General features: G+C 38.8%; 1 protein-coding gene across 1 annotated transcript in view; it reads right to left on the bottom strand.

The window, feature by feature from the left end:
* Positions 1-25,914, bottom strand: part of TENM4 (teneurin transmembrane protein 4) — a 603,620-nt gene that overhangs the window by 184,435 nt on the left and 393,271 nt on the right. Inside the window, exons 9-10 of the mRNA XM_017829261.1 lie at positions 6,596-6,766; positions 1,538-1,752 (exon numbers count right to left, since the gene is read on the bottom strand). Coding sequence (XP_017684750.1) covers positions 1,538-1,752; positions 6,596-6,766 — 386 coding nt within the window. The remainder of the gene's footprint in view (positions 1-1,537; positions 1,753-6,595; positions 6,767-25,914) is intronic.

The following is a 25,914-nucleotide window of genomic DNA, read 5'->3' as shown; positions in this document are numbered from 1 at the left end:
TCCAGTGCCCAACCACCCTCTGCATGAAGAACCTTTTCCCAAAATCCAGTCTAATCCCTCCTTGACACAGCTTCATGTGCCCTGCTATATGTGAAGATTTTAAGTTCAATAAACCTGAGGGTTAGGTGTTAAGTTTTACATTTGTTATTAGAACAACTGAAACTGTTCATGTAATAACTCCTGTTCCATAACAAAATTTAAGATTGATGATAATAAACAAACAAAATAACACAGACTTCTGATCTACAGTTAGTATTATGAGATTGTGACTTGAGTTTTTATTCAAATAACACAGCAGTTTTTAAGTTATAAATGTTTGAATCTCTCCGTGAAAAGAGACTGATTAAAAATGGGTAATAACAGCATTACTGTGGCACTGAATTTATGACGTGCTGATCCTACCGAAATATTTTAATTCTGCAGAAAAGTAGGCAGAGAAAGTGTAGATTTATGACACCTCTTTGACATAAATACGTTGGAGGTGTGCTAATGTGAAGAAAATACTGTATTACCCAAAGAGATTGTAATAAACATATTTGTTTGTTCAAAAAGAAAGTAAAGACAGGGTATTTCTATAAATCTCAAATATTTTTAGCTAATAGTGGAGGGCAAGGGTAAGATACATTAACATAAACCTGCTAATTCTTTGATAACTTGCTGATGCAAGTGGGAGAAAGATACTTTGCACTGCCAATGTATTATGCCTTAATGTATTAATCAATCTGGTTAAGAGCAGCTTAGAAACTGAAATGGAAAGTAGAGAAAATAATGTATAAAATCCTTACTTAAGGGAATAGTTCTTCATAGCTTTTCCCAGAAAGTGATTTCTTGATGCGGTTTTTTGTCAAGGTGTGTTAAGAAAACCATCTGCTTTCATTTCAGTCCCATAGAATAATAACTGTATCTTGATTTCTGCCTGAGTTGGTGGCTTTCTGTAAAGTTGATTTTCTTTGCTTATACACTAATTACTTGGCCTTGACCAATGTCAGTCTGAGCTGACAGTCAACACACATAATGTGAAGGGTAGGCTCCAGGAGTTTCAGCATCAAAGACAAAAGTGAACTTTGCTCCCCTGAGACTTACCAACCTTGCTGCTCTTACCATGAGAGGAGAAAGGCAGTGGCTGAAAGAGAGACAGATCTGAGACACATGAAACTGCTTATGAGGAAATTCTTTCAGATGCAGTTTGAGTGTGGCTGCCTTTGTGCAAAGCACCGGATGAAGAAGGTGGTATCCCATGCTACTTGGAGCAACCACCTGGTAACCCTCAGTGACTACCAGCACCAGAACACCCTTCTTCTCCTCTAGAAGCTTGCTGCCTTAGGCAACTGCCTGCTTTGCCTCTGCCTACAGCCCACCAGATTAATGCATTTAAATTGTGCCACTGTCACTTGATTCTCTTTCTCTGAATAAAGGATCTTTGACATCTTGCAAGCATGCAACGAATTCTTGAAAGAAACAGATGAAATAAAACCGTACACCATACAAATGTACAATTTCAGACAATTATTACTTAATTGAAATAAGATCCCGTTACCTGTGTGTGTGATGGTGGGAGTCCTTTTCTGCCATAGATGCCAACCAGAGCAGCCTTTCCTAAAGACACATTGAATTTCAGATGCACTGGGTGGTCGATGAACACCTGAGATCTCCAAAAAATACCAGGAGGGATCTTCTGTGTGGCTCGTCTGCCTACATCAATCTCTCCGGAGTCTATAAAACTGTCGTCTGGAAAGAAACTACTGGGCTTTCCTGCCAAAACACAGGAACAAAATTCTTGCATTAGTCTTATATCCTGAAAGTAATCCAATCATACTGGTATCTCTGACACCGATCTTGAGAAACAGTCTATTAGTGTCCTGAAATCTTCTGAGAACTTTGTCTAGCCAATCCATATGATTATGGGAGGAAAACTGGCAGGGTTATTTCTGGCTTCAGTAACTGTTTTGTTTGAAAACATGAACATGGGAAAAGCAACCTGGAGAAAAATGGCCTTTTGTTTAAATTGTAACATCAGAGAGTGTGCAATTACATTCCAAAGATAAGAATAAATCATCTGATATTATATCCTAAATAAATATAACTTCAGGAACAGAGAAGTCACCATTAAATTACAAAAAAGAAGTGCAGTAAGTGTGAGATAGACGTGTCACAGAGTGGAATGGTGGTGTGGAGAACAGCAGCATGAATGATGCCTGAGTGGGGAAAGGAAAATGTTTCTCTATTAAATTAATTCTTGACAGTGGTAACAGTATTTGAAGCTTGTTGAACAGTGCATAAAAAGGTAAATAAAAAAAAAGGACTGAGAAAAACAAAGGAAATTGTACCCTGCACTTGAGTAATGTCTGTTACATGAAAGGTTTTAATTGGGTTTCAATATAATCTGCAAAGTGCGCTATGATTATCAGTTTTCTTTCAGAAGACAAATGAAGGCATCTGTTTCTCAAACTGACCACCAGGTTGGAGAGCCTAGGTATTCAAATGGAATCAGTACGTGCTGTAATGTCCAAGGGAGTCAGCAGGGAGCTTGGCACACCTAAAAAACACACCTGAGAAATTCCAGGTTAGAAATTCATAGACTCACAGCTTTCCAAACAGGTGGCTGCTTTGAAAAATCTGGACCCAAAGGAAGACCAGGGAACACGGGGCAGAATGAAAAATCAAATGCCAGAATGATGCCTTTTTAGACTGTGCCATAGCCAGTGGCCACAGCTTTAGCTGCAGGGCATAAGGACAATGAAGAAGGCAACTGCTTAGCAAACAGCCTTTATTAAGGACACTTCTAGTTGAAAAGTATGCAGTAGCATCACCTGAAAGATTTCAGCTTTAGTAAGGAGAGCAATATGTCACCAAGAACTAATTATTAATTTTGGAATTTCAAATAAATTTGTTTTCTCATCTCCATGCCATTACAGCACACTACTCTGTGTTTCACAGATCAAACAAGTCTAACAAAATGAGAAAGAAACTTCCAGGTAGTTACAGTCTTTTGCAGGAAAATCAAATTGTGAATTTTTTTCTTCCAGAGTCTATATTTGAGAAATGGGAAACAAAAATATGTTTTCCCATCTATCATGAATTTACATGAAACAGTCTCAGAATTTACTTGCCATGTTGAAAAAGGTGATTGATAGAACATGTCATTTTAGTGTTTCGAATGACAATATTTCATTTAATGTTATACAATATTAATTGCAATACTTCATTAAAGTTCTCCACATACCATCTCAACATAAACTTTCCAGGAGAAACAGATGTAAATTGTTAGCTGTCTCTGAAAATCAATATAGAAGTTACATGCATATTAACTATTAAGGATGGAGTTGTTTTAATTTGTTTTGTTTACTTAATAAAACTTAGCAGAACTTGTGGTTCCAATAATACTAACCACTGATTTAAAGTCAGCAACTGCTTAAATACATTGCTGGAGCAGGACTTGATGGCATATTTCATTTCTCTGCTATCTTGTGGCAAAAGTTTTATGCATACCAGCACAAAAGGTGTATATGCAAAGGCTGTATACATGTGCACAGAAAAAAAAAAGCTACTGTTAATTTTACGAGATCCTCATTTATCTTTGCTCATCACTTTCCAATAAATATGGGGGGGAAATCTGTTGACCTTTTACTCTTTTTTAGTTGAAGTGTATGTTAATGGAGATAATCAGAAGCAGCTTAGGTAAATGGGCATTCCTTATGAATCATTCTGTGCTGATAGACTACGATTGCACAATGAAAATCAGCTTGATTCTGAAGGGAATTACCTTATGAATTGGATTGATAGTATTTATTTGGCATACTAAAAATTACTTTTCACACTGTCAGGATTAAAGGAAACAGTTCCCATGTCTTCATGCAAAGTTTCTTATCGCATTATTGTAAGAGGAAAAGGTAGAGGATTCTATTAAAGAAGAGCTAAAGACATCACATGTTTTGGCTGAAATGAAGTATATAGTTTTTCTGATTATTACTGACATGTTTTATAGACTCTCAGAAATTCAGATGAAAACTTGAAGTATTTTATATGCCCCCTGAATGTTCATTAATAAAGACTGTACATCAGAGTGAATAAGTGAAGGTGAGAATTTAATATGACAGATGTTGCTATGCAAGTGAGAGGCTGGACAAAATGAACACAGGATGTATTCTGTACAGAGAGCAGTGCTTGCTCATGTAAATAAAAATGCTTCTGTGATTGCAAAAGGCAGTCTTACAGAAATAATTTTTTGTACACACAGTTACAAAGTTTATGTCTCTTCTTGGTGGACAGTTGTATGTCTGAGAAGCTGATATCCTGTTGTATCATGTTGCCAGCAGTTGATGTCAAAAGAGTGGCTCTCTTCACCAGTCTGAACTCAGTCCCTGAAATCCATCCCTATTTCATCAGTTTTAGCCTACAGTAAGATCAGGCTCTGTGGACTGGATACTTCATAGAGTACAATAAAAAAGCCATTTTGGCTTCTAATCAGAAATCGGCTTTTAATCAGAATATCTGACTCTTTAAAATTAACTTCAGGTCTGAATTCTTAATTGAGCTGTCAATTACTTCGCTTTTTCCACACATTACCTTGAACTTTTTAGTTGCCGTAGCAACTGTTCCTAATTTCTTTGGATATCAAAATGAACTATTTCATTTCAGACCTTGCTGAATCTGTATTTTTGACAGGAAGGTACCCTGACCCATCAAAACACTTAAGAACACACATTTCTCTGACTTCAATCACAGTTAGTTACATGCTTAAATGTAAGCATGTGGTTAAGTGCTTTGGTAAACAGGGCTGAGCTTAAACACAGGTAAATGCTGTGCTAGAGCACAGACACAGATGAGAAAGAATGACTGTGACTGAGAATTGGCAAGACATTGGTAATGATTCATTCAGATCAGCTCTAAGGATGCTCTAACACATTGCAGCCTATTTCATTCCAATCCAGAAGACTTTCAAATACATTTCAATTATTTTTAAAATAAATTTCAATCACATACATTATGGTTTAGAATAGAAGCCATGCAACACTGCTAGTCCAGAATTAGATACATAGCCACCTAATGAGGAGAGAGCTGCATTTTAAGGCTGGACAGCGTCACTGCTGCAACAAAGATGTTGTCCTGATGTGTCTTCTAGTCAACACAAGATATTTTCCTCAAGCCTACAGATTTCCTAATATCTATATGAAGTACTAATTTGAGGACTTTTCTATTGACGTAACTAGGCTATTTCCCAGTATTCTCTTTTAACAGAGCAGCAACCAAAACTTCTACTCATGTTACTGCAAACATGCCTGAAAATAAAATCAAGTGGAGGTCTTTCACTTGGATGGCACTTTTGGATACATCCATTTATTTTCGTTTTGACTTTTAAAAGGAAATGGACAGATCAAAGCTAGATGATTCAAAAATGAAACATATGGCAAGTTAGAGGGGAAAAAAAAAGATCTGTCATGAAGTATTTTTGAATATAACAGCAGGGCTGTCTGCAGCTTGCTGCACTGTCTAGTAAGGTTTGCTGAGAATAACCTGCTTAGCTGATTTTTCCTTGTAGCAACTTGATGGCAGCCATCAGTTACCAGTAAATACACTGTTTTAAGGAATACACATAATTATGGCCTTTATTTGAACTAATAAATACAGATAAGCACTTACAGAAAAAAATACTACAATTAATTCAAATTTTAGATGTAAACACAGGCTCTCAGCCAAAGCCTAGGGAACGCTCTGGAAACTTCTGAGTTGCCAGAACAGTAGCATACGTCTCATGTGTCCTCAAAACTTCTTCCACCAAAATAACTAAAAAAAACAGCCAATGACTTCACTTTTACTGAACTCTATTAACTTTGAACAGAGAAGCTTGATACACAAACAAAAAGGCTTTCAGAAAATTAGAATTTCTCATTTCTCTGGCTAAATCTAGGGAGGGATAAAACTTTGCAGAGCTTACAGGTACTTTTGGCACTGCTGCCTCTAAAAAAAGCACACTAAGATGTAAAGCTGCTGGATGAGGTGCTGCTAAATTTAGGACCCACCAGCTGCTGCTAATTTATGTCAACATCGTAATTCGTTGTGGAAACTAGGCCTTTTATTCGGCTACTTTTGCAAAGAGATGTCCACCTCTGGAGTGCCAAAACTCACAGTGTAGAAGTTCTCAATAAATATTTTGGTCCTCAAAACATTTGCTACTCAGTGGGAGCAAATAGGCAAACTGAAATGTTTTTGTACTGCTGCAAAGAAAGCTTAATCCACTACTCCAGGAATCATTTAATTTTCAAGAGACAGTGTTTTCCCATGAAAACAGTCCCTCGAGGCAGGGTTTTCATGATGGCCTTCTGTATCCTGTGAGATAAGGTACAGATGGCTTCACCTTGAGAATGCCTTGAATGTGTGGGGAGGGTTTCACACAGTTTTATTGCATTAGTGGACATCAGAAGGGTACAAAACTTAGAAACATGTGGAAACAAGACCAACGATTACTAGTTCTAGACATGTAAGACTGGAAAAGCACCTGCTGATGGCAGCATTGAGGGTAATGGAACATGAGATTGGATGGCTGGAGTTTAGAGGCAGACAGAAGACTCACAACATGAACACACACCAACCATACCTTCACTGGTTCCTTTGCCTTTCCTGTCAGGTAACTCTAACCCTGTGCCCCCCGAAGGATATAAGGAGACGTCCGTTGGCACTGGCCAACTGCTGGCTGTGTCTTCCGTGATTTCATACATCTGCCCTTCCATCGGCTGCAGGTGCCAGTTTAGGCCAAACAGGTGCATGGCTGTGGTGAGCAATGAGAAAAGTCATCTTTTTCTGTTTGGGAGAGTTTCAGAACTACAGGGGCACATTCTAAATTCTCACTCCACTGTCTTATTAGTGGTCATTGCTTTAGGACAAGAATGGGATTAATGTAATTGGACAGCCCCTGCTGCTTCTACCATACAAGCTCCCTAGGTCTTTCCACCCACTTAAACTCATTCTAGATCACCTGTAGCAATCCACCCTGGTTCTTCCAGCATATCCACTCCTGACTCATGGTCTGCATGAGAGCATAACCAGGCACAGTGTTTCAGAAAGCTCCCAAGGCTGGAGTGGCAATGTGGTAAACAGAGAAACACAAAGAGTATTATTTCTCAACATACCAATAAATACCAGGAAACTGCACTATGATTTGTTTTGCTATATTCACAGTGTATTATTTAGGTTCTTTTTTTTTTTTACCCAGCAATTAGACACAGAAGCTCTTACAGACATCTCTGACAGTTTTTCCTGTTAAGACCAAGTGAAAACTAAGGCAATTTAAGATCCATCTTGCACACATGCCTTTGTGCTCTACATCACAAATGCGAGTGACTATGTCTGAACATTCCTTGGTACAACTCAGCTTCCTCTATTCAGATCAAAGATCAATCCTTGAGATCTGAAAACAAGCATCAACATTTAGACTTGTGTGATATCAGGGCAAAGCTCTCTGTAGGCTTCTGGGCCATGCAAAGTCATCCAGTGCACACGTGAATCTATTTCAAGGCATTACATAAAGACAAGTGAAGTTAAGGAAGAAGACAGACTACTTAAAAAGCAAACACGTGTGTGAGGAGTATGGAAATCATATGCCTATACAACTAATATTTGCCCCTTGCAAATATAAAGCAAAGGATGTGGCTTCCCATATCAGTTCTTCCATCCCCAACATAAACATTTCACACTCAATCAGTATCCAGCTTAGCTTCAGGCTCTACACAGATAAATGATCCAATATTTGCTACATTTGGAATGACATTTCTTTTTTAAGGGAAAGCCTTGATATTTTACGCTACCTCTCTAAGAAACTTTACAATGACACTAACATCACAGGCATTTAACATAAACAAAACCAGTAAAGAAACAGAGCATTTCCATGGGTTATGGTTCTCTTTTAATTCATGAAAATATACCTGAGCTTGGCAACCACTGTTAGGGACAAGTGGTTAGTTTATTTAAATCTGTGCATCAGGACAATCTTTTCAAGAGGATTGAAAAGTAATCCAAGTAGTTCTTCCAAAACAGCGTGCTTAGGCAATTTAGCAAAATACGTGATTTTTTCCACTTCAGTCCCAATTAGGTCACCTATCATTTACTAACATAACTAAGGTTGTCTTTGCACAACTAAAACTCTCCTTTCACCATCTAAGTGGGGACGGGGTTTGATAACAGTCTTAACCATTAAGAAAGGAAATACTCTCCTAAAACTCCCAAACAGCAAGGAAAGTCTCCTGAGGACCTCTTCAAAACTCATTGTTATCAGGTATATATACTAAGAAGGAATGCTAGCAACACAACTGGTAATTCAACCAGGACACTTTAGACAGAGGCACGAGTACTTTCATCTGAAAGGAGTGTATTTACTTGGCAGAGAAACTGTGCAAGGGAAGAGAGGATATCAGACCAGGGGCAAGGAATTTGCATCAAGCATTTGGCATTGCTATGCTTGCATAATTTCTTCATCATCGGAGTGCCTGGGCACTTCATAGCTATTAACCTCATAAAACCTCATCAGGTAGGAATCTGCTTTTTTCGACTACACAGAAAGGAAAAGAAGAACTACAGCAGATTAAAGGACTAACTTAGTTAACTTGTTTAGGCATTAAAATAAAATTGTGTGTTAATTCACTTTATGCTCACAGGTTCAGAAGCTCCAGCAGGCATTTCATGCACCTCTTTGTCAGCAGTTTTTGTTCTAAGCTCAGTACTGGCTGCTGCCTGAGAACTCCATCCAGGCTGGACCTCTCCAAGGACCAGAGTGTAACCCAGGTGCTGCAGAGCTGTTAGAGAGCTCAAGGGCTTAGATGCTATAAGCATGCAAGTTCCCATGTTTAACCATATGGATGGTTGTAGTTCCAAACAGAACAAAAACTGTACTGTTCACTCCTCTAAACTCAGGCAATCCCAGATATCAAGCAGGCCAGATGCTTCTGCTGGCTCTAAGTGCTTAATCCAGCTCCATCTATCAGATGTCTTCATGTTACTGTGACCTGCATGAGCTTATACTGGGTATCACTGGTTCAGGCAGGAACTGAGCCAGATGTTTGCTTTTTTCACAACACCATTTGACTTGCCCTGTCCTTTGGACGTCACAGTCCAAGTGCCACACAGACTTTTAGGAACACATTGCAAGGCCACTGTTTCCCCAAAAGGACGTTGTTGCTTCTCCTCTCCTTAGGAGGAATTTGTTGTTGTAGATCATTATTTACTGCAAGCAAATGAAGGTGAAAAACTCAACATTGTTTTGGGTGCAGAGAAAAAACTATGAACATTTCTTTCAGGCATTAAAATGCATTTAAAATTCATGAGAGGAAATGTGTTAGAAGGGAACATCTTGCTTCAGTGTAACGACAGAACTGGTAGCCTGGAAGTGCTATAGCTTTTCTGCACGTTATCCATCCAATTGAGCAAGTGAATCAACCATTCCATGTCATCATTCAATCCTAAATGTTTGAAAAGTGTCTTACAGTGTCCCAATTTAGAAAATACGACAGATTTATCTGTAACACAGATACTGTATTGTCACACAGAGCCAAAAGGCACATATTAATGTTACCTTTTGTCTTAGAGTTTGTCTAAAGCAAAAGCTTCTTGCATACATTGATCCCATCATCATATAGATCACAGAATCAAAGAATCACAGAATGGTTTGGCTTGGAAGGGACCTAGATCTAGTTCCAACCCCCTCTGCCACAAGCAGGGACACCTTCCACTAGACCAGATTGCTCAAAGCCCCATCTAACCTGGCCTTTAACACTTCCAAGGACAGGGCAGCCACAGTTTCTCTGGGCAACTTGTTCCAGTGTTTCACCACCCTTATAATAAAAAATTCCTTATACCTAATCTAAATCTATTCTCTTTTAATTTAAAACTAATGCCCCTTGTCCTGTCACTACAGATGTCAGTAAAAAGCCTCTCTACATCTTTCCCTTTTAAGTACTGAAAGGCTGTAAGAAGGTCTCCAATGATGATCCATGAGAAAGATTTCTACGACTACCATGCACACAAAAGTGCAGAAATCTGAGAAACAGAGAATTTTTTGAATAGAATCTTGATTACTAAGTGGTTTAATAAAAATGCAGAACATGGAGAGCAAAAGCTCAGAGCTAGTGCTCTATTCGGGATTTCTGATTTGATGTTTCTAAGCACAAAATAAAAGCCTATAAATATTCCAACCTATAAGGTAGAAAGACATCATGCAATTTCTGCTACATGTAGGCAATAACCACAAAACCCAACCTGAAACAAGAAAAAAGAGTCTGACTTACTTTGGTAACACACACGGGTAGCAGGTATGTTATCATCAAATCACCTGATTAAGTGATTTCATCATTATCTTCCAAATATCAGTAGTGTCTGATTGGCAAGCTGGCGAAGATTAATTTCTTCTTTTGCTCCATCTCACTGCCATACTTGTGATAAGTAGTAACACCACTGGATGTTTTGTGTCTTTACATCTCAATGGGATGTGTAAAACTGTTGATGCACACAGTTGTTTAAAGGTTTTAGGAGAGACACAAAACAACCTTGTTCTGTGCTAAATTGATGCACAGTTCTTTCTTGTGGAAAAAAAAGAATGGACCATAATCAGGTAAAAGCCCTAGAGTCATGGATTAGAGGCACAGTCATATACTTCAAAGTGTTAATGTTCCTAAAAGCAAAGTGAAGCTGTAAAAATAGTTCGAGATTCCTGATGGTCTCAGTCTCCAGGTCAATGGAACCCACTGTGGACATTTTCTCTGGCTTTTTTTTCCTCCCTCTGCTCAGCTAGACATAAGATGTGGCTGACAGGGAGTAAATGCCCTTGTAAAAGACCTCATGTCCTTCTTCCTTTCCCTCCCCAACATGATGCTCAAGTAGATATTCAGATATTGAAGACTTCCCATGTATTAAAAGGGCACTCTGCAATTAACAATCATTAAAGTGTACCCTTTTGTAAAATATCATGTAGCTTTCACTGCCTAGGAAGCCCCATGACAGGCTCTTTATGGAAGCTTTGGCTTTATTTCCCATGGAGAATAAAACTCTTTTGTCTGCCTTCTCTTGGAATGGAAACAATACTTAGGGTAAACCCTGCATCCTCTCTGGGGTGTTTCAGCACCAACAACTTAGACGATATAAAGGCATCTGGGGCCTCTGGTCCATTATGCTTATGTTTTGACATTAAAGCTTTGACTTGCACAACCTTTCCACCGTAGCTAATTGCAAGCAAAAAGTGCCCTGAAATGTGCTGAACAGGTATCGGAATTTTCTGTTGCAGAATAAACCACCTTATCCTCAGTCCTATGTCACCTCTGGCTGCCTTCTTGGTGGAAAACAAGGACGCCAAATTCCAGTCCCTTCAGAGTTTGATTACTGAGTTCAGCATTTCAACCACGACAATGTGATATGTTGTTCATTTGCTGGATCCAGATTCACTTTAACAAAGAAAATTTGCAAACAGTTTAGCATCAGCTGACCTATTTAACCATCCAAATAAATCAAAGTTCATATTGGTGGAACCAAATATTTAGGATCATGAATATTTTCATTTTAACACATTATGTCTTTCTATATTGCATTATTCCTACTCCATAGCTACTTGTGGAGGCCATTGTCAGCATAAGCTGATGCTATTAAGCCAAATAAAGAGGAACATTCTTTCCAAGTATGTTTTGAAAAAACCCAGGCTTTTGGGTATCTTTGTATTATTGCCACTTGCTTATGAGACAGCAAAACACTAAAGTCAAAACAACTTACTCAGCAGATCAGAGAACAAAGGAAGTGGTGCAGCATTTAGGATGAAAAAGGACAAACAAAGATAATAATTCACATGGTCAACAAAATGGACATCTCTTGGGAGAGGTTGATGGAGTGAAGGGGCTAGCAGAGAGAGGCAGATGATTGTGATAGATCACAGGCAGAAGAAAAGACAAGGCATGCTTACTGAAGCATATGAGACCCCCAGAAACCACACCAGTCAGCAAAAAAATTGAAAAACAAACTCCTGGCCCTTTATTAGCTTGTTGCTTTGCCCAAAGCTGCAAGCTAAGTGTAATAAATAACCAAACCAATCAATTACGATGCTTGAAATTAAGGTTACAGCTGAAGCCACCAGCTGCTTCAACAGTGTTTGTTAAAAGCATTCTCACAGCGGCTCACAGGCTCTGCTGCCTTCTCCCCTGTCCTCTCAGAGCTAAGTCCTGCAGGTACCACTGCTGGTCTGCCAATTCCTCACTCCAGCAAAGCTCCTACATAATCTAAGGAATGAATAAAATAACGACTGTTTCCCAGCTAACAACTATCTTGCCCTCAACAAAGAATAAGGAGTTTTTCAGAATGGAAGCTCAATGAAACAAGTTAATGATCACTACTGTGAGTCTGGATTTACAGCAAGCACAGAGTATAAAGGGCATGGAGGCAAGACAGAAAGTCTTCTGGGCTTCTCATTTGAAAAACTTATCCAGTTTCTTTGCACTAAGAATACTCCAGGTTTTGAATCCACATTTTTGTAAGGATGTCAGAATATTTGCTTAAATAACATGGGGGAGCAAACACGTTTTGGAAAAGCCAAGCTTCTCTGCACAGCCCCTCCACCCTCCACAGCTCAGCTGTACTGGTACTGGGCTCTGTCTGGAAAAGCTTGGCTCCACTACTCTACTGGCTTCTATAAGCACCTCACTGCACTGGTGATAACAAAGCCAAAGCCAACACAAGACAAAACACCACTCCTAGGACGGAGAATGGCTTTCCAAAGCCCCTGAGTGCAGCATGGGGGAAAGGAAAAAATGAGAAAAGTGTGAGAAGGAACAGCTGAGAGAAACTGATACCATAATGAAGAGTAAAAACAAGAAAGAAAGGGGAGGATGGTAAGAAATACAGAATGAGAGATAGTTCGGAAAGAGCAAAGGAAATCTAAACAAAAGAGTAAAACAGATTTGGAATAGGAAGAACAGCTGGAGCTCAGTGATGGAGAAGACATTTATACACCTTGTTTCTTTGCTCTCCCTTCTTTGTGTGGAAACAAGTATAAGATACACGGTGGTTATATATTCCTCTTTAACCTTCATGTTTGGCAGTCAGACTTCAAATAACACACTCTCTAAAATGATGCCTCTAAAATGATACCTGAGCTTTGCTTTTTCTCCTAATTGAAAAAAAGCTGAATTCCACCACTGAATTACTCAGGGCTAATTTTGACTCAAGTAAATGTATTGCTTTCACTCCTGTCTCTGGAAGAAACTTGACTATAATTATCTGGATAACCGTCTCTCTGTACACTGAAATCATATGATTTCTGTAGAAGTGGTAGAATTGACTGTTGCAGAAATAATCATATTTTTGCAACATTCAATGTTATGAAAAGGAGCCTTTCAGCATGAAATAATCACTGGTTTGTCAATTTTCAACAAATCACGGAAGAGGCACGCAAGACTAAAGAGAATGGAAACAGTAAAACAAACATTAAAAAAAATAAACTGTTTTTCTCTTACACTGCTGTTCCATGTGCTGGACAAGACTTCTGTGTCCCAGCATGGTAGAACATGCCAACACAATGAGAGTTGAGGATTGAAGGGCTCTATGGCCCTACTGGTTTGGGAAGAGGGCAAAAGCAGCAAGCATGGGACACTTTGAGTGCTGCAGTGATTTAATACTCAAATACCTAACGGGTTCACAGATCTGGAACTGAGGTCCAGGGATCTCAGTGGTTCGTAGTATCATGAATTCACATCATTTATACGTACATACCCAGGGCACTCAGCCAGCCACAGTGGGGCAAGGAGAGAGGGATTCCTGCAAGGCCAGTTCTTGCATGGACTTTGGCAGTTACTTTACAAACAAAAACTCTGTACAGTGCTCTGTGTTGTTTCTAGTGTCTGAAATTATTTCCTATAAATAAATGCTTTCCTTCTGTGGCTTAAAACTCTCACTCAAGGAATGGAAAACCTAACTTCAGAAATCATCCTCTACTCAAAGGAATGTGAGCTTGCACACCAGGATGGGACTGCAGCCATGTGGGAACAGAGAATCCTGCACACGGTGCTCTTCACAGCCCAGATGGATTAGGCCTGCTGTACAGTTAGAAATGTAAAATTAACAGGTCACAGAGAAATGGAGCTCAAAAAGCAGCTGGACTGCATGTTGTTTAAGTGATGACACTCAGCCTGTGGCTGGGAGATCCTCTGGCTCTGCTTCCTGGCCTGTTGATTTATTTGATACAAGAACAATAGTTAAGAAGAATAAAAAAGCCACCAGGAGGGATACTTAGGGTAATGCTCACTATTGTAAATTCCCCATCTCCCTCCCTTCCTGACTGCTCAGTGATCCACCTTCAATGAGAAAAAAGGTTCACAAGCCTCCTTCACAGACTGGATTTGAAGACACTTTGCTGGGCTGGGCTGCAATTGCTTCATCCTGAAAACTGGACAATTTATATCCACCCATCTTGGGTGAAGGGGTTAGGAGGAAGGACTTTGATGATAAAACAGAGTAAAAGCTGTGTTGTGTTTGTTTGTGGTTTTTTTTAGGACCTCAAATGTCCTAAAGTAAGAGGCAGGTGCTTTCACAGCCAGCTCAGTACAGACAAATGCTACAGGATACATCCATGTACCTGGGATCATGCCTGCTGCCCGACTCTTCCTCCACCTTCCGAGCTCAAGCAAGTACCAGATGCAACTCTTTCAGAGATAATTCACGTCTCCTCCTTCCATCAATCAAAATCACCGTGTGCAAAGGAGGAATACCAATGATGGAGAGACTCCCACCTCTTAAAATTTTGCTAGCAGAGAGGGAACTGCCTCTTGGGAAAACACAGCACTGTACTAATCACCCGAAGTCCTGGCTACAAACACAGTTACTTGCTTTGATTTAACACTAACTAGTTATTCTTTGACCCCTCCTGACTGAAGAGCTGTATCAATGATTTCCAAGATAGAAGCAGATGGTCTACCAAACAGTATTAGCTTCTTCTTAGGAGAACACTTCATATTTTAATTTGGTTCCCAATTGCTCTTAATAGGGAAGAAAAAAGGCTTCCAGCTGAAGCATCACATTTCTTTGAAACCTTCAAGGAAGTGACTAGAAAGATACTATAAAATAAAGCAGTTAAGCTCAATGTTTGTTCAATGCAAAGAGTCAGCACTTTCTATTCAGTCTTCCTAATTACCCCTGGGGATCAAAGACTTTGAACTGATTGCCTGTCCATTCAAACAGCTAATAGATGATCACCAGCCCCTCCAGTGCTACAGTAGCTTGTAATTTCTTCCAGGAAAGGGAAAATGCAATTTTAAATGGAGATATTTAAATACTTTTATGGTTATTTTAAAGGGGATTTTTTAAAGTGTCAACCTATAGAAAAAAAATAGACATAAACATGGCAGGGCTTATCCAAGGAGCTGTCTGCTTAAATACCATCGGTAATTTCCTTCGCCATCTACACCAATTTGAAATAGAATAGGAAGCTGAAAGATGGACCTCAGCAACACTTGGCTGTTATTAGGTAGCTTACTGCACCAAAGAAACTTATTTTAGACCTCACAGCTCTAGTAAATTTGGTGTCACACATGCTCAGGCCTTTCTCAGTAAAATAATATTTTCCCTTCTAGAAACCCTTTCTGGCAGAGACTGCATTACCATAAATATTACTGAGATATTTCTTCAAGATCAAAGTCAATTATAAGATGGTCCCACTATACCTCTAAATGAAACTTTAATTTGTGCATATAATATTAGAAATAATGGTTTTCCCATTGAGGTACTCACTTCAATTAGAGAAATGAGGACAGGCAGCTCTACCAGAGGGCCTTCTATCCTGCTTCACGTTTACTAAAATTCTGGGCTAGCCTTGTGTGGACAATATATTTTACAAATGCCCTTTCATTACACACATATAAACTGTGAGGTGCTAATTAAAAAGGGTGTAATTTATATAGGTAAATCAACCAGCTTTCACATGCTTCCTTCCTCGTTATCTTAATCTGATAACGGTCAGAAAACCTGCCTTCCAAAATTAATATAATAGTTTGCCTAAAGTCTAAAAAACATAGTTTGCTGTGCAAAAGTCATGAATATCTGTCTTCTCATAACACCCCAGCACAACAGAGGTGTGATCAGAGTTTAAAACCAATATTCCAATTAAAGCATTCAGATCTAAATATGCAGTAGAATCTGATGTGTGAGCTGATCTCTCGGACGGCTGCCTGCTCATCTGTCCTTCTGAACACAAACATGATTTTATTATAGTAAGACAAGTAAATGTCTTTGAGAACACTGCTTGTGTTTTAGTCCTAAAAAAAATACTGAAAATACTGAAAACTGCATTAGTGTTATTAGTCACCTTTGCACATTCTCATAGCACTGGAGCCCCAGTTGGGCTGTGCTAGTTGATGCAAGAAAAATTAACAAAATTACATTCTCAGAATCCCTTGATGTCCAAAGTACAGGTTTAACTTGAGCTTTACTTAGCATGAGTAAATTTAGTGACTTCAAAAGCATAATGGAGGTACTTCAAATTCAGTACAAATTTACACATTTTGTAGATCTGGGCCAGAGTGCTCATCAGCATTGTCAAAACTGAGCTCTAAAGCAGAATCCTATCAGCTTTGTGACTATTTGAAGAGACATGAAAAAATTTAATCTACACATGTGTTCAGGAGCATCTCAACTGTTTTAGTTGCTTTGGATGACAAAAGCACAGATATGTTTAAAGTAGGTTTAGGATGTTTAAATTTATTTTCTATTTTTTCTTTACATATACTAGAAAAACAGATTGTTCCAACAATTGGAGAGGGGGAAAAAAATCCTTTTTTTTTTTTCCTGTACAAAATCTTGGCAAATGAATACAGTCTGAGAAAGCTGATAAAGTGGGTGACACAGCACAATTAACGACACAATAATTTTTTTCTGTCCAGAGACCATGAGCAAAATCCAGCACAATACTTTCAGATGCTATAAATCTAAGTGAATGGTTCAGATCAGTGTGAAAAGCTCTCTCAATAACAAAACTTAACATAACCTGATGATTTGTTCCCTTGGACTTAGAACTAAATTCAGCACATAGATTTAGGCAAGCGCTAGCAAATGCAACCCACAGCGTTCTCCTAAAAAGACCTACAGGCATCTTTAATTATACCTAAAAAAAGAATTTCCTAAAAAAACTCAAAGTTCGACAAGTCAAGCACTCAAAAGTGAGCAAAGAAGAGAATTAAGATTGCTTGTGTGATTCTGCATTAAACCCTGTATGCATATGTGGTCTGTAATAGCCTTTAATTCCCTCATCACAGGCTATTTTTTTTCCACTGGCCCAATGCTGAGCAGAACAATTGCACAGAAATTGCCACTCAACCCTGGCAACTCCAGCATTGTAGCACGTTCAATTGCTTTCTAGGGATGCCATATGTGCAGCCTGGTTGGTAGCAGTAGGAGGGGGTTGGAAAGGGAAGGAATACACTTGGTGCAGACAATTTTGCTACTGCACTCTAAACAGATCCCTACTGAGCATGTGTGAACTCAGATTTTCTAGTTTTGTGGTAGCCAGCTCTGGGAGGATCAGGGATGTGATAAAGCACACACCATTGCTTTTTCTCTCTAATAAAAAAGAGGTGTCACAATTCTCCATTACCTCAGCACTTCTGCAATACGAACAGAAAATTACAGTGGATCCAATGGCAAAATTTTGCCTAAGTGAGTGACCACACTAGCAGCAGGGATACAGACCCCTACTCTTACAACACTTACAAGTCTTTTTAGGCTACAGAATCATAGAATTGTTTAAGTTGGAAAAGACCTCCAAGGGCATGAAGTCGAACCATTAACCCAGCACCACTATGTTCAACACTAAACCATGTCCCCAGCTGTCACATCCACATGCCTTTTGAATACTTCCAGGCAAGGTGATTCCACCACTTCCCTGGGAAGCATGTTGCAGTGCTTGACAACCCTTCCAGTGAAGAAACTTTTCCTAATATCCAGTCTAAACCTCTCCTAGCACAAAAGGACTTTTCCTCTGGGCCTGTCACTTGTTACCTGGGAGAAGAGATTGACACACATCTCCACAGCCTCCTTTCAGGCTGTTGTAGAGAGTCATAAGGTCCCCCTAAACCCCCTTTTCTCCAGGCTAAATACCCCCCAGCTACCTCAGCTGCTCCTCATCAGACTTGTGCTCCATCCTTCACCAGCTCCATTGCCCTTCTCTGGAGATGCTCCAGCACCTCAATGTCTTCTTTGTAGTGAGAGGCTCAAAATGTTCACTAGTGGTAACTTAGGCATGATAATTTTGTTTCATCATTAAATACAAGTGTATCAAAGTGCTTGCTCAGGGACACAGCACACTGCCTTGTCCCTTCACCCCCAAAGACTAAGTTGATATTAGTGAATTAAACAGTACCAAGCAGTGTGACTTGATGGTCTACAACATTTATTTGTTAGAAGGGACTCTACCATGACTCTGGCTCTGGTCAGCCAACACCTTTTGAATTCCTGTGCACTGTGTTCAGCTAGCAAGGACTGGAGATCACTCTCAGTAGACAAGTTTGGGTCTGACCATTCATAAGAGGTTAACAGTATAAAAATGTACCCATTCTGGACCAGCTGGATGCCCAGAATGGTCTCACATACATGTTTCCCAAACTGGAGTTGCCCATGATGCAGTCTGACTGGGGAAGGTACACTATATAAATAAACTGTTACTGACCACCTGGATTAATACTGTTTGGAATATCATTATGCTTAGATTGTGGGATTTTTTTTTTCTTAACCAAAAGACTCAGGAAGCCCTTTTGATTCCTGATTTCATTACAATTTCTGCCATAATTAAAAGAGATTCTGCTCCACTGATAGTCCAATTAGATTGCCTTTTGAAATACTTAGGGTAAGCATAGCCATCATCTCTGCTAACTGCCTGGTTCTGCTTTGCTTTTTAAAGAGTCTTTTTGCATAACAAAGTGATGCTACAGTTGTAGTAGGCAAGCAAGGTGTGATGCTGCTGCTGTGTCATGTGCTATCATATTTGAAAACATCCAACATATGCTGTTATCATCTTTCTAGGCAAAAGCCTCTGATTGCACTAAGGACAGGCTTGGAAGTTACAGTATGATAAAATCAAATAGAGAGGAAGATAGGAAAAGCTGGTGATGATGTTTATAGGTTTTCATTGAAAGACAAAGATTCAACAACCTCTAACTATCCATTGTGCATCAGACTCCAGTATCTCAAGGGGAAGTATGTAAGTGGTCCTTTTGGAGATTTTAAGTTTCAGCATAAGAAGTGGTTTGAAATCTTAACAGAGTGGGAAAGAGTAGATTGGACCTTTTGTTCATTATTTTACAGGTCACCTAGTATGTTATCTGGGCAGTATACTTAACAACAACACTTCACCCTATAAAGATGTATATCTACCACATAGCTCAACTTTAACTACAGGTAAAAACCTCTGAAAAATGCATCACTTCACATACCCAACAGAAATGTATGACCTGGCTGCAAAGTAGGCTTTGAAGCCATCTTCTAATTTATGCTAGAAAAGGATGGGAGAGAAACACTAAACTATAAGTGAGGAATATTTTTTCACTGTCAGTGACATCCCTAATTGAGATTACTCTATGACTAGTTACCCACAAAAACGTATGGTATTTAAAAACACTGAAAAAACCCCCCATTATGGCAAACAATTCTCTGTCTCCACTTAACTGTAATTAAATTATGTTCCTTCACACTAATTAGTATGAAATAAAAACATGGACTAGAGGAGAACTCCTTCCATGAGATATTAAGATCCGTAAAATTGATTCTTTTTCAGTATCTGTGTGCAAAGGTCAATCAAAGCTGTGAAATAAAGATTACAACACCACATCTGTGCCACTGTCATAAAGGCAAGGCCAGCACTTCTGGAGTCAGCCTGCTGTTATTTTCTTTTCTGGGGGCTTATAGCAGCTATAAAACCTCACTAAAAGCAACTGATAAAAGCTTATGGGCTGAGAGCCTGGATCTTACCATTTAATAAAAACAGATGGAATTAAATTAATCTCTCTTTGTATTAAAGATTCTCAATTTTACAAAAGGATCAGGCATCTAAAGGGCTAACTAATGTGTGGTTTCATGGCACACTGATAGAGACTCCCAGATCAGACGAGCCCTCTGGATATACAGCCTCAACCTGCTTTCGACTAGTTAAAGAATCAGTCATGTTGCTGGACTACTTCTAAATGGAAGGCATTCTTCTAATGATCCCGCAATGATGAAAGAGGATCAGACTTTGACAAAAGGACCTCTTCGTTCAGTGTCAAAATAAAACAATAAGTAGAAATAAAAAAAGTGATATATAAAAGCCCAGAACAATAGGGAAACAGAGAGTAATCTATATAAATCTAAAACCATGCAGAGAGGTGAAAAGAAGCTGAGGACATGAAGAAAAAATAAATGGCTTGGAATTAAAAAGGAACAATAGAACACTTTTTTAAGTGTACTGAAACCTAGCAAACTGATCAACGATACAGCTATTTACTTGATGGAGATGGGGAAATTGTTAATAATGTTATAATAAAGGTTGAGGTGTTCAGTAAGAATTTTTGTTCAAGTTATTTAAAATAACTACGATAATGCAATTAATTCACAGGAAATAAGTTTTTTTCCAGTCTATTAATAACCAGGAATTATATTAAACTACATCTATTCAAGGACAAACATTTTTAAATCTGCAGGCTCATTTAACTTTTACCCAGTAAATGATACAGCAGAAGAGGAATCTGACTCACCGATTAATACTGAACCAGCTACCAGGGTTGATGCTGTACAAATATTTAAGAAGGGAAAAGAAGAGGATGCAAGTCACTTGGATTGGGCAGTCTGACCTCTATTACAGACAAAATAATGGAAAACATAACACAGAATTAAACTGATACAGAATAAAGAACATGAATGTGGTAGCTCAGGGCAACAGTATTGCTTTTCTGAAAAACAGATCTTGAAAAACAGTCACTAATTTTTTGACAGTATTACTGGTTAGTAAGACATTTGATTTAATTTCATTTGACTTAAGAAACAAGCACTTTCCAATGGTAAAGAGCAATTTATACATGTATTTTAAAACTAACTGAAAGACCTTAGTATTATCATTGCTGGTGAATAACCATCATATGTTACAATTTCTTGTGAAGATCAACAACTGACAGTCAACCTGAAATTATTCAATGTTTACATCAGTGTTACATAAGCAAATATAAAATCATGGATCACTAAACATGTAGATGACTCAAACACTATTCAAGTGACAAATACAATGATGAGGATAGAACAGATATATAGAAGAGCTGGGCAGTTTCTAAATTTGAATGATTCAAACAAAAAGTGTCAAAGGCCACCTTACATGCTTCAGATAGCAAATTGTGTCTGTGAAATGGGACATCGGCAACTGAAAAGCAGAGAGTGAAAATTACTTAAAGAGTAAGTACAAGAATGCTGTATAACAATATTTTAATGTAATTTTTATAGCCAAAAAGAGCTAATGAGATCCTTATACATATAAGTTGGGAAAAAACTAAAGTAGGTATGCGGTTTACTGTGTAAAGATGGTAAAGTGGCTGGAGTTTGCTAGCCTTCAGTGTCTGAAGAGGTCAGCCTACATGATGTGAGAGTGCTTACGGATTTTAACACTGAAAATTGAGAAAAGAATTTAAAATGAAAATTATGGGAATCCTCATAATTCTTCCTGTCTCCAATAAACACTTAATTAGTTGAGAAAAGATGCAGACTTGACCAGGATCTTTATAACTGTTGACTTTGAAGAAGTACTAACCACTTTGAAAAGCAGGAATTTTGCCACCAAGTTCAGAACACATTGTCATCAAATGCAATACCTACATTTTAATACTTCCCAATATTAATATGCCTCTGAGGAGCAATTGAGGGAGCTGAGGTTGTCTACCCTGGAGAAAAGGAGGCTCAGGGGAGATCTTATCACTCTCTGCAACTATCTGAAAGGACATTGTAGCATGGTGGGGGTCAGCGTCTTCCCCCAGGCAAGTCATGACAGGACAAGAGGACACAGCCTCAAGCTGTGCCAGGAGAGGTTCAGGTGGGACATTAGGAAGAATTTCTTCATGGAAAGGGTTGTTAAGCACTGAATAGACTGCTCAGGGACGTGCTGAAGTCACCATCCCTGGAGGTGTTCAAGAAACTGGATGTGGCACTTCGTGCTATAGTTTAGTTGACATGGTCATGATCCATCAAAGGTTGGACACAATGATCTTAGAGGTTTTTTCCAATCAAAATAATTCTGTGATTCTTTCAATAGCATCTACATCATGGTGTATTTCTCCAATCACAACACTTTTAATGTCAGGTTACAGATCTCAGATTGAAACAGTGAATGTTCTTTAATGGAGTTTCTATGGCGAGGTTTTAACACCCACCTGAATGAACTGATCTTCACAAGAATAGCTTTAAAGTGGGATCTTGTACCTTTATCACCTTTCTTTAAAGATGTGGATAAATCACTTGTACTTCCTTTACTCTAAATTATAAAGCCAACAGTAGCTGCTATCCAAACATACAATGGAAAATTCAAAGCAAAAAAAAAGATGCACCCAATTCCCTAATAATCAAAGAGCTCTTGCTGACTTTGCAGGTGAGGAAAAATAAAAGATCTGAGTTATAATTCATACCACCATGCACTTAAAGCTGGAACAAAAGACAACAAAACAGGGGGAAATATAAGACTGAATATATGCCATCATGGTTTTAATTTTCATAGAATCCTTGAATGGTTTGGGTTGGAAGGGACCTTAAAGGTCATCTAATTCCAACCCATGGGCAAGGGCACCTTCCACTAAACCAGACTGCCCCAAGCCCCATCCAACCTGGCCTTGAATACTTCCCAGAGATGGGGTAGCCTCCCCTTCTCTGGGCAACCTGTGCCAGTGCCTCGCCACTCTCACAGTGAAGAATTTCTTCCCAATATCTAATCTAAACCTAGTCTCTTTCAGTTTAAAGCCATTAATTTCATTTTGTGTCTTCCTCATTCCTCTGATGGTTACTTTCTGTGTGTGCATGCATGTGGAGAGGGAGATGGGGGAATTTTAGTGAAGTGATGGAGCTGAAGCATTTCAGTGATTCACTATTTCATTATGGATCTGGCCCAGTAAAGTCTCTTTTGCCAGATTCCCGCAGGCAGCTTTCCTGAGCTCACTGCTACTCACCAGCCTCTTGTAGGCTTTACACACAGCAGCTGCCCTCACTGGTTCTCTACTACGGTGAAGTGTGACTAAGGCTAACACAGAGCTCTGTGATCTTCCCATCTCTCTGCTACAGAACAAAAGATGCAAAAAGATTTCTGCAATTCCATGCACTTTTGAATGATCACACAGAAGCTTGATCACACATCAGGTTGATGGCATCTCTCCATGAGGTTGAGACTATTTTCATGTCTTAGTCTTCCTGAGATAATTTAAAGTGGAAAAATTTGGAGCTCAACAACAAAAGCGATCATTCAAGACTGGATTGAAGGATCAACACATATACAGATTTATATTCTGTCTTTAGTCAGGTCAATCTCCAGAACCAAGAATATATAAAAATATATGAAGACTTTTCCAGGGTTATTCCAGCTCCTGTTGCAGGCACTGGGTGCAATGCCACTGACTCTGAATGCATTGGAACCAGTGCTAAAGGAAATGGAGTTGCTACAGTTTAAGAGGAGCATGTGCACAAGAAGAATATGGCCTGTATTTCTCAAATGCCATGGTGTATGAAAGGAAGAGCCAGATGTCATTTAAGCTGTACCCCTTAGTGATGGAGAGGCACTAATCATGTCTGCATTTTGTACAAAAAGAGCCAGTTTTAATAAAAATTTGGGGTTTAATAAACCCCACATATTCAAGTTCTACTATAAATGATAAAAATGGTAGTGCTGGGTCCCTTTCAACCAATGTCCTGAAATGGTATGTTTCACAAACTTCTATAGTACAGAAAATATATTACTGATAATACTACAGCATCTTTCAGACTGGATCTGGCATTTTTATAGATTAAAGATAAAATTAGGTAAATGAGACCCACAGTTACTATGTGAGCTTATCACAGTGATTTTGTGAAGATGTGAAAGAACCAAGAAAGGTCCACAAAGCTCCTGTTAACATAAAGGCTTTGCTAGATGCTAGAACAGATTGCTTAGCTTCCATTTCTGCCTTTTATCTAAGACAAGACAGAAATAGAAAACATTCAAAAATTTTCATTTACAATCCTTGTAAATCAAAAGAACAAACATCAAGAGTAGCAAAATAGAACTTAATCTGGGATCAGGAAAGAAATATTAAAGCAGAAAGTGAAAGAAGCTTGTTGGCAGGGTAATAAATTGGTTTATATTTTAATATGAATAAAAATCTTAATATGAAGGTATAAATGTAGGATCTATAGATATGGATCAGGTTTAATAATTAACTTTTCCTATGGATCTCTAGTGGCATGTAAACACCATGGTAATTAGTATGCTATACATCATAGCTAACTAGTTAGATTGTTAAGAGCTTTGGAGAACTGCTTTAAATTGTGTTTTCTCCATAGCATCAAAGAATCATGGACAAACTGAGCTAAAATTAGCTTTCAGGGTGATTCTTAGACAATAAAACAAAAGACACTTTATAAACACATCATAGTCCTAACACACTTTTACTGTCAAAGCCTTTTGCCTGCAGCAAGAAACACTGTTCTTTAAGTGAAGCTGCATCTGTACAGAGTTCAAATGAACACAGAACTGAAAAGTAGAGAGCTCTGATTCCAATAAAAAGGAATGACTGTTTTGGCTTCATAATACGTTTTCCAGCCCTAACTTTAATCTAAATCAAATGCCCATCTTTCTTGCTGTTCATGCAATGCAACCGCAGCACATGCTTAAGTACAGGAAAATTGCAAGTGCCTAACTACGTCAAATTGTACTTCCATCTAGTCTGGAATATACATCAGGCAGAGGATAATACCTCCTGTTTAAGCAGGCAGAAACTATTCTCCATCACTAATTCATTTAGAAACTGTTCCATGGATCTAGCCAAACAGCTGCTGGGCATGGAGATCTGGACAAGTAAACAGGTCTTTTCTGTTTCTAAACTCAGAAATCTTCCTCCCAAATAGTACAGCAATGTCAGAGACTCTTCACAATGCTCTGCTAGCAGGTCTGGCATCTACCAGATACAGAAACTGCTGGAAAAGTATTTGGATAGCAACATACCTCACGGTATTAGCTCTGCCATAATCTTGCTAGAAATTAGCCCTCCAAGGCAGAGTTTAATGGTATATGGACCCCGTCACATCCCAGCAACAACCATGAAAATTTTCCTTTTTTAGGTGTCTATTGAATGGACAGTCCTAAAACAGGGGATTTAATTTTAAAGTGATGTCTCTTCATGACCTCCTGGAATAGCAGGGCAGTTACAAGCTGCTCAAAGAGGCTTTTGATTTCAATGGTTCCATCATTTTAATGTTATAGCCCTGATCTACCCCTGTTTTTCTCTTCAGTGCTCTCACACCACAAGACAAGCTTCTGCCGAGATTTGCATAAGCCATGTGTGCACAAAACACTGACAGGCATTGTTGCCACCACCTCACTGTGGTGTCTGAATATTTGAAAAGGTGGCAACAAGTCAATCAAAAGCTGTTTAATTCAAATAAAAACCAGCTTCTGATGTTTAATACACCCTGTTATATTTTGTTTGTCATTATCTCTCTAGACCAGTGACTCACTCAGCCCTGTAAAACCTTCAGCTTGATCACAGTGTGGACACATGATACCAGACATTCAGCTGTCATGGACGTCTACTAATGCCTCCTCTCCTCTTCTTTGAAACAGCTCAGTGAGATAAATGCACCTCAGACTGCTAAATACCATAAAGACTTACATAAAATAGTAGAAACTCTGCCTTTTAGCCTCAAACAAACGATTTA

The sequence above is a fragment of the Lepidothrix coronata genome, unplaced genomic scaffold (assembly GCF_001604755.1).
Source record: "Lepidothrix coronata isolate B3197 unplaced genomic scaffold, Lepidothrix_coronata-1.0 Scaffold161, whole genome shotgun sequence".
NCBI classification, from domain to species: Eukaryota; Metazoa; Chordata; class Aves; order Passeriformes; family Pipridae; genus Lepidothrix; species Lepidothrix coronata.
This window is presented reverse-complemented; position numbering and strand designations above follow the sequence as displayed.